This window comes from Salvia hispanica, chromosome 5 (genome assembly GCF_023119035.1).
Source record: "Salvia hispanica cultivar TCC Black 2014 chromosome 5, UniMelb_Shisp_WGS_1.0, whole genome shotgun sequence".
NCBI classification, from domain to species: domain Eukaryota; kingdom Viridiplantae; phylum Streptophyta; class Magnoliopsida; order Lamiales; family Lamiaceae; genus Salvia; species Salvia hispanica.
Genome location: NC_062969.1, coordinates 39806768 through 39816080, shown reverse-complemented (window position 1 = coordinate 39816080; position 9313 = coordinate 39806768). Strand labels below are relative to the sequence as shown.

At 33.1% G+C, this 9313-nt stretch overlaps 1 protein-coding gene across 1 annotated transcript; it reads left to right on the top strand.

The window, feature by feature from the left end:
- The first annotated feature begins 2308 nt into the window (after nt 1–2308).
- On the top strand, nt 2309–7625 carry LOC125186763. Its single transcript, XM_048083208.1, has 8 exons — nt 2309–2434; nt 3449–4527; nt 4610–4688; nt 4960–5022; nt 5917–6045; nt 6129–6164; nt 6262–7331; nt 7407–7625. Exons 2-8 carry the CDS (start codon nt 3452–3454, stop codon nt 7459–7461), a joined length of 2508 nt encoding a protein of 835 aa, XP_047939165.1. The 5' UTR covers nt 2309–2434; nt 3449–3451; the 3' UTR covers nt 7462–7625.
- Nucleotides 7626–9313: the final 1688 nt, after the last annotated feature.

The following is a 9313-nucleotide window of genomic DNA, read 5'->3' as shown; positions in this document are numbered from 1 at the left end:
ATGTTTTAGCTTATTCAATTATGTGTAACTAAACTCATAAGATTATAGGGATGTGTTAGTAACGGCCTTGGTTATACAATTCCATTTTCTATTTAATATCCGTCCATAAAAAATAGATCAGTTTTACCATTTTGAGTCGTCCACTAAAATTATACTACCAATTTCTAAATTTGAAAAATATTAAAATTTTTAATACTATTAACACAAACATTTTTTTTCTTAGTACTTTTTTCCTAGCTATCTCTCTTATTTTATCAATTACACATTAAAATTCATGTCATTATACACAACAATGTCTATTTTTAGTGGACAGAGATAGTACAATTTTTAATTAACACAATACAAAACAAATTACTAAAAATTAAAAAAATATAAACGCATTTTTCCAATCTCTCTCCATATTAATTAAAAAAAATACAATAAATAAACTTCAAGAGAACTACACTTTCCTTTTATTAATCTCTCTTGGCATAAGTAGTTTTGTTTTAAGCAAAAATATATGTCAAAATATTAGATGTACTTTATATATTTGATGCTATTTCGGTGAATTCGCCACCTTATTTAAAAAATTTATTTTTAAGTTTAACATTAAGTTTTTATCTATCCACTTCAGATGTTTTTTAAATAATATGTATATGGATTATGATATAGTGTTAGGGAGTACATTGTTTCGTGATAATACTTTTTAATGTTTTACTGTAATATTTAGTTTAGTTGTGTAAATGATCTAAATGAATTTATTAATTCAAAACAAGATTGGTTGAAACATTCAATTTTTCAAAACATTAATTAAAATTTATAATTCCAAATTTATTCAATGAAAGATCAATCGAAAAAAATAATTAGAGTGCAAATATTTGTTGTTTGAAGGAGAGATAACATTCTATGCTAGTAGTATACTTACGTGGGTGGGTGTGGGCATCATCTGTAGACACCATTTTCATTTAGTCCAACTTAAAATTATTCTTTCATTTTAATTCTTTATAATTGTCATTAACTCATTAATTTTACAAGTTACTTAAAAATCAAAATATAATTCTCTATCATTTTAAAAAGAAAAAGTAATAAAAGAAATTCATCTTTTAATTTGTAGCATTACATTAAGCATGTTGTGAAGAACAATACCAAGGTTAAATGGAGTATATATTAAAACTGAATTATTTTGACAAATTATTAATTATTACTACTTCAGTTTTTATGTGTTTTAGTTAAAATTAAATTATTACATTAGAATAGATAACTAATAGTACTCCCTCCACCAATGAATAATAAATAGTGGAAAGTAAATTCATATTAGTATTATAACAAAATAGTAAAATGCTACTCCCTCCGCCAATGTGTTTGATGTGCCACGAGTTTAAAGAAATGTAATGAAAAAAAATAGTGGAAAGTAAATTCATATTAGTATTATAATAAAATGCTAAAATTAGTGGAATGTGAGGTTTAATACAAAAAAAATAGTTAAAAAATGAGACATTTATCGGTGTACGGATAACAATGACAAAATGGAAAGATTATTAGTGGACGAAGGGAGTAGTATAATTAAAATTGAATCATTTTATATCAATATATTGTTATATTTTTACATGTATTTTATTGGCAAGTTATTTAAATACCAGGGATAGTTATTTAAAATTTTATTAGTTTCACTAAATGAAGCTAAACATAAAAAATCGTTAATAATATACAATTTAAATATCAGGAGCAGGTTTATATTATGACTTCAAAATTGATTATACATATTAATAACCTAAATAATTTTCAGTACCTCATTTTGAATTAATAAGACATAGTCATATGTTCGACTACAATTAGTATTGTTAAAACTGAACAAAATAGTTAAATTACGTAACGTAACTAAATTGTAAAGTTCAAGTTTTTTTAAATGTATGCATTGGGAAATAAATATAATAAAGAAAAAACTATCTTTTCCCCTCAAGCGATCTATTGATTTTCTGTTCTAAGTCAAAAATGGAGAATTGAGTTGAAGTCCGAATTACCAAAATTGTTGGTTAGATACAGATGCATTTTTTCTTTGAAATTACAGAAACAATACTAGTATGGAGCATTTTATATTTAAGGGTATATTAGTCTTTAAAACATTGATAATTTTTAGATACACTATCTCCATTGTGATTAGCATTAATTGTATAATATTTTATTACTTTTGTAGTTTTATGGCCGGTTGGTTGTTTAGCGTCACCCTTATTCTTAAAATAATTGGCAACTTCTTCGCAATTTCTTGTTTTTTGTTTTCTCTTCACAAAGAGAAGAAGTTTCTTGTAGTACTACTTGTCTATGCTAATGGGTCAAAGGTCATATAAAAGAAGATCATTTCTCCTCTCCCTCTCTCTCTCTTCGTGTCCTACTTGCTTTCTCTCTGCGCGATGCGTCCTAGCCTCTTCATTCTTATGATCGATTGATTGATAATTAGGTAATGATCCAGATTTCATCCCATCTTTCCATTTAAATTTCATCTTACACTTTGTATATCGATGTGGGTTTCTTTTTTTTTAGGGCAAATTTATGTTAGGGAGATTCAATATACTGAACAGAAACATAATGAATAATCTGAAAGTCGTGATAAAATCACTTTCAGATCAAATCAATTTCGGTGGTTTTATCAAAATATTTGATCGGATACAATTCAGAGAAAATCAGAACTTTCATATGTTGATTTTGAGAAATAAAAACTTAGAACCAAAAACGAGAATCGATCAGTATTTTAACAAGATGAACAGACACGATGTGTTAATTTCATAACCGAAATTAACTGTTTTTTCAAAGGTTTCCGAAATTGCAAACTAGTCCTTTGACTTTCAGAAATTACATTTACGGATGAATTTCTTACACAGCAACTTCGTTGCAAACTAGTCCTTTGACTCCGAAATTGCAAACTAGTTCTTACCCCAGCCAGGGGCTGCCGCCCCTTGGACCCCGCTACCCCCGACCCCCGTCCATCTGTTCGCCCCTAACATCATAATGAATTCAAATAAGCGTGCACTCCGCACCTGCAGACTTATATGATGTCTCATTATGATAATACTGATCAATCAAGTTAATCCAATTACACTAAAATATCCAACAATTTCATTGTTTGATGGCTTATTAGTTTCATTGATTCAATAGTAGTATATACTATTAGTTAATCTTGTTGTATGATAAAATAATTAAATTTCAGGAAAAGAGCTGAGCATTGATTTTTGTAGTAAATCAGGATAGATTCGGTCTTCTTTTTATTTAATTACTACTTATCTGGATCATGAATAGAATACAATCAAACATCCATTACTCATGCAATTCTTAGGGCTAATTTTATTGTGCATGTTCTTCTGTTCATGTTCGTTCTGAACTTTAGTTTATGATGGCTTGATGAAATGGAAATTTAGATAATTATTTTCACTAATTAGTGAATGAGTAATATTGTGTGTTGGCTTTCATTCCACAGCATATGGAGGGCGGTTCACGCTTCATGATGCTTTGGACTACCGTCGATGATAATATGTACTATCATAGTTTCGACGAGTTGGGTCTGAAGGATTGTAATGATCGAGATCTTGTATTATCCGGATTTAAAAGAAATCCGGAAGCCTTTCCGATTGATGTTGGATTTTTCTGTGTGGGTCATACCTTGTTCATGGTTGGAGGCATGACGGAATATTTGGAACCAACAAACGGATTGTGGTCTGCACTGCCACCACCTTATGGTTCTTTTAGTGAGTCTTGGACTGTTTGCCCCGCTACTATGAAGGTAAAGCGATCCGTCCCCATTCTAGTCCAGTTGCATGATGGCAGGATATTCATTTGCGGAGGCACTAATGAACAAGAAGGTTGGGCTGAGATCTACGACCCAAAGAAAGGCGAGTTTGAGGGTAGGAACTTGCCTCGCATGGAATATCCTGCCATCCCGTTGAGGGATGACAGGATATTCATCCGCGGGGGCATTTGTGAACGAGAAGGTTGGGCTGAGATCTACGACTCGGATAATGGCGAGTTCGATTGTCCCCATCCAATCTCTTGCTTTCAGTGGACCGACCAAGTCGTTATGGTATACTATCACCACTTGCTCTACAGCAAAAGGAAATTTCATAAACCATGTCAACCATCTCTCCTCTCTTACAACATTGCTGCACAACAATGGGAAATTTTTGCGGACAACCTCCCTCCACCATTATATGACTCTGGAAAGAGGAACCTGGTCTATGTGGGGGGCAACATTCTATTCATTATCGACTTTGCATGTACTTGGTTCGTCTATGATCTGTCCTCCAAAAAGGAGGCAGGGGAAGTGTTGGTGAAGGGGAAGCCTAGGGGTGAGCGTGTGCCAGTGAAGGGAGCTTTCTATGCCGGCAACAAAGATATTAAAAGTACTAGTTGGGTCTTGTACGTATTCATGCCTATGCCCGATAACAACTGTGATCTTGGATATGCCAAGGTCGAAGTCGTCCAAGGCAAGGGCGGGGATTACTTTGCTACATTTCAAATCAGGGGTGTCCTGAAAGTCGGTCCCTTTTATGAGATTTATATGTAAGTCCGTTGATTTGAATTGATTTTGGAATTTCTTGGTAATTATGTCCTGAAATGGTAGCATGCTCATTTTTGTACACAGCTTTGCTGAGAACGACAAGAAAGGGAAAAGGAGTATCTTGTTTTCTCTCTCTCTATCAGAGAAAAAGGTTCAGCTGAAGGTAAAACGTTACCATCTTATGCCTTTGACTGTCTTAGGTTGTGAGAGTATCTTGTCTTCTAGTAACTTGACATGAGTGTTATCCGCCAGTGTGAAGAAGTAAGATTATTTTTTTTATATGCTTGTGGAACATTTCTTGCGGTCGCTGAGTCTCAGTAAACTTGCGTTTATAGTTCATGCTGAAGAAGTATGGCTACTTAATTTTTGTTTCTTTGTCATTCTCAGTTCCGTTTTCGGAATGTTCAGTTAGTTATTGTGCTTTGATTTCACAGGTTGATATGGCAGCTCTGGAAAGCACGAGTGGTGAAAATCTTAAAGCTAAGGGAATTTCAATGGTGATTATTTCCTATTAAGCTTTTCTTATTGGTTTACACTTTCTTATGTAGCCGTAACTATATAAATGAGATTACATGTTCTGTCTAGACGCCATTCATGAAAAATAGGGGTTGCAACAACTAGAGCGACAGTAAAAGCTAAATGACTTTGTAAATCAAGAGTTTCGAAGCCATAGACTTTTGAAATTAAAAAAACTCAATTCAAATGGACGGTGAGAATCTCTCTTGAGCGTCACGATCATATACATCTTGTAATCAATCCCTTTTCAGTTGATGTTGACTACATATGCTTGGAAAGATATTTGTTTGGGTAAAAACATGTCGAGGCTTCTAATCTTCTGCATTCTGAGACGTGGGTCTGTACAAATATGTCTTAAAATTATATAATAATAATAATAATTTATTATTAATTAAAACTTGTATCAGGAACCTTCTTTCTAAAATCGAATTTTTCTAAATTAACTAGCCTTATTTGTTTATATGTTATTTTATGGGAATTGCAGAATATATGATTGAATTAGATTCATTCAATCATTAATTGAAATATGGAAAATAAGGAAAATCGAATGTAGCATATCCAAAATTAGATTTCTTACTATCAAAATTTTAATTAAGAACTATTTAAATGTAAGAACTATTGGCGTCACAACCTTCATCATAGCATCGTGTTTTTGTTTGTATGTTAGTATGTTTGTTTAATTGGGTTTCTATTTCGATTCTGAATTGCAGAGAGGTGTTCATCATCTTCTTAAATATAACTTGAATTACTACTTGTTTGGATAATTATATCATTAGAATCGACATTCATGCTATTCTTAGGGCTAATTTCATTGATTCAATAGAAGACAATAGTATTAGTTAATCTTGTTGTATGACAAAAGAAATAAATTTCAGGAGCAAAAAGTGAGTGTATTAGCTGACAAATACAAGGGTGATGAGTTGAGCAGCATAGTCTATGGAGGGCTGCTTGAGTGGGACCAACCGCTCCACCGCTTGCGGATTGAATTTCAAGCTCTAGTAGCTGTAAACTCAATTACCTACGCATATTACACACTCTTGTTATGTTCTTAGTCAATTTAACTTTTGTTGTGACATTTTGATTCTAGGGGTTTGTCATGAAGCTAATGAATCGAAAAGAAACGGTAATTGATTTATGATGGTTTGATGAAATGGAATTACTACTCTTTGGTGGCTTTGTTTTGGAATGAGTAATATTTTGTGTTGGTTTTCATTCCGCAGGGCGGTCAACGCTTTAGGATGCTTTGGACTACTGTCGATGATAATATGTACTATCATAGTTTCAACGAGTTGGGTCTGAAGGATTGTAATGATCGAGATCTTGTCTTATCCGGATTTAAAAGAAATCCGGAAGCCTTTCCGATTGATTTTGGATTTTTCTGTGTGGGTGATGCCTTGTTCATGGTTGGAGGCATGACGGAATATTTGCAACCAACAAACGGATTGTGGTCTGCGCTGCCACCACCTGATGGTTCTTTTAGTGAGTCTTGGACTCTTTGCCCCGTTACTATGAAGGTAAAGCGATCCCTCCCCATTCTAGTCCCGTTGCCTGATGGCAGGATATTCATCTGCGGAGGCACTAATGAACGAGAAGGTTGGGCTGAGATCTACGACCCAAAGAAAGGCGAGTTTGAGGGTAGAAACTTGCCTCGCATGGAATATCCTGCCACCCCGTTGAGGGATGACAGGATATTCATCCGCGGGGGCATTTGTGAACAAGAAGGTTGGGATGACATCTACAACTCGGATAATGGCGAGTTCGATTGTCCCCATCCAATCTCTTGCTTTCAGTGGACCGACCAAGTTGTTATGGTATACTATCACCACTTGCTCTACACCAAAAGGAAATTTCACAAACCATGTCAACCATCTCTCATCTCTTACAACATTGCTCAACAACAATGGGAATATTTTGCGGACAACCTCCCTCCACCATTATATGACTCTGGAGAGAGGAACCTGGTCTATGTGGGGGGTGACATTCTATTCATTATCGACTTTGCATGTACTTGGTTCGTCTATGATCTGTCCTCCAAAAAGGAGGCAGGGGAAGTGTTGGTGAAGGGGAAGCCTAGGGGTGAGCGTGTGCCAGTGAAGGGAGCTTTCTATGCCGGCAACAAAGATATTAAAAGTACTAGTTGGGTCTTGTACGTATTCATGCCTATGCCCGATAACAACTGTGATCTTGGATATGCCAAGGTCGAAGTCATCCAAGGCAAGGGCGGGGATTACTTTGCTACATTTCAAATCAGGGGTGTCCTGAAAGTCGGTCCCTTTTATGAGATTTATATGTAAGTCCGTTGATTTGAATTGATTTTGGTAATTACTTATGCCCGCAAATGTGACATGCTCATTTCTGTATGCAGATTTGCCGACAAGGACAAGAAAGGGAAAGAGAAGATAGAGATGATAGACAAGTGAATGGAAAATTATGTTGAATATTACTCATTCATCGCATTCCATTTTCCTTTGTACAGTTTGTTGTAGCAATACAGGTTGTAATATTTGTGATTTAGGTTGAAGGCAATGAATTTGGAGCATGTTCTTGAATTAAGTTTGGTGAAATTGAAAATCTTGTTCCTTTTTTTTGGTGAGTTATAACAAATGGGATTGTCTTAAACAGGATATGGAATAGAGGATCTCGTGGTGTTTTTTACAATCCAAAATTGACTGTGTTAGTGTGAGAAAAAATTCCCTTGCTATACCAAATACCAAAGTGGCAAAGTGACGTGGTATGTCTTACTAATGAAATTTTTACATGTGGAAACATATAAAGTCTCAATTCCTACTACATTCCAACTAGATGCATAAATTATGGAAATACATTAAATTTCTCTATAGAAAAAGGTATTATTGTAAATTATGGAAACTATGCCAATTTGGATAATCATATATATTCATAAAATATATAGATATATACTTGATAATAAAATGAATAATCATCAAAAGTCGAGTGAGTGTTAAAATAATATTACACCCCATTTAAGATTTGATGAAATTTTTTGGGTTTGTATATATACATATATACAAAAATCTACACAAATAAAAAACAATAATTAAATTTTATTAGCATTGAATACTTAAAATTAAATCGTCTATAAAAATAACTATATAATGCAATTCTTTGTTATTTTAGTATTGCACAATAACTATATAAATGAATATTTGTTATGTTAAAATATAAAAAAGTTAATAATAATAAGATGATCTGAATTTCACTACTTTAAATCATACTCGATGTATCATGTCAAAACTTCATAAAATATATAATAGTAGATGATTGCCGTAGGAAATAGTCATTATACTCAAAATTGTAAAAAACAATTAAAATTATTAAGACTGACTCAATGTAAATATATGCTGTCCCAATTAAATTTAAAATAATGAACAGATGGAGTTCCTCATGCGTTATATATGGTCCATCTATCAAATATGGAATCTGAAAAAAAAAAATTCTTATAATTTCATAGTTTACTTATATAGTTTATCTAGTTGGAAGTGAGATCTTAAATGCTTTTATTTGTCAAAATTTTATTAGTAAGACATACCATAACATATTGTCACTTTGGTATATCATGACTAGGGAATTTTTTCTCGTGTTAGTGTACGCTTATTTGTGCATCCGAATCTATTTTATGAAACATCATGTTTTTGTGATGCTTGTGCAGATGATGGAAAGAGGCATTGCTCCAAATCATCATACATGGACTTTGTTGATTAGGGTTGCTATAGAAGGGAGGAAGTCTGAGAATAGATTATTGCAGAATATATGACTAAATTAGATTTATTGATTCATTAATTGAATTCTGCAAGATAATGTTTTTAAGGAAAATCGAATATTTATCAAATTTAAACTTTCCTTATTTTCAAAATTTTAATGAAATAACGCAAATTCGTTTATAAATATCGTTTTTTTTTTTGTATGTTTGTTTGTAGGGATGTCAATCTAACCCAAAACTCACGGGTCGACCCGAATTACCCGGTAAAATCATAGTGTTACCACGGGGCTACACGGGCTAACCCGTATGGGTCGGCGGGTTATGCGGACTGGCCCGAGTGGGTTGCGGTTAGCCCACGGGTTGAGCATTTAATATAAAAATATAATTAAAATTTTGGATTATATACTTATATAAAGTATATTTGGTAATATTAATATTAAATACAACATTGATATGAAGAATATATGGTAATTATGTCTTCTCTTTCAAATTGAAAGTTAGAGTTATATGAAATGTATGATTTCCATTTAATTGTAGTCAGATTAATGTGTGCT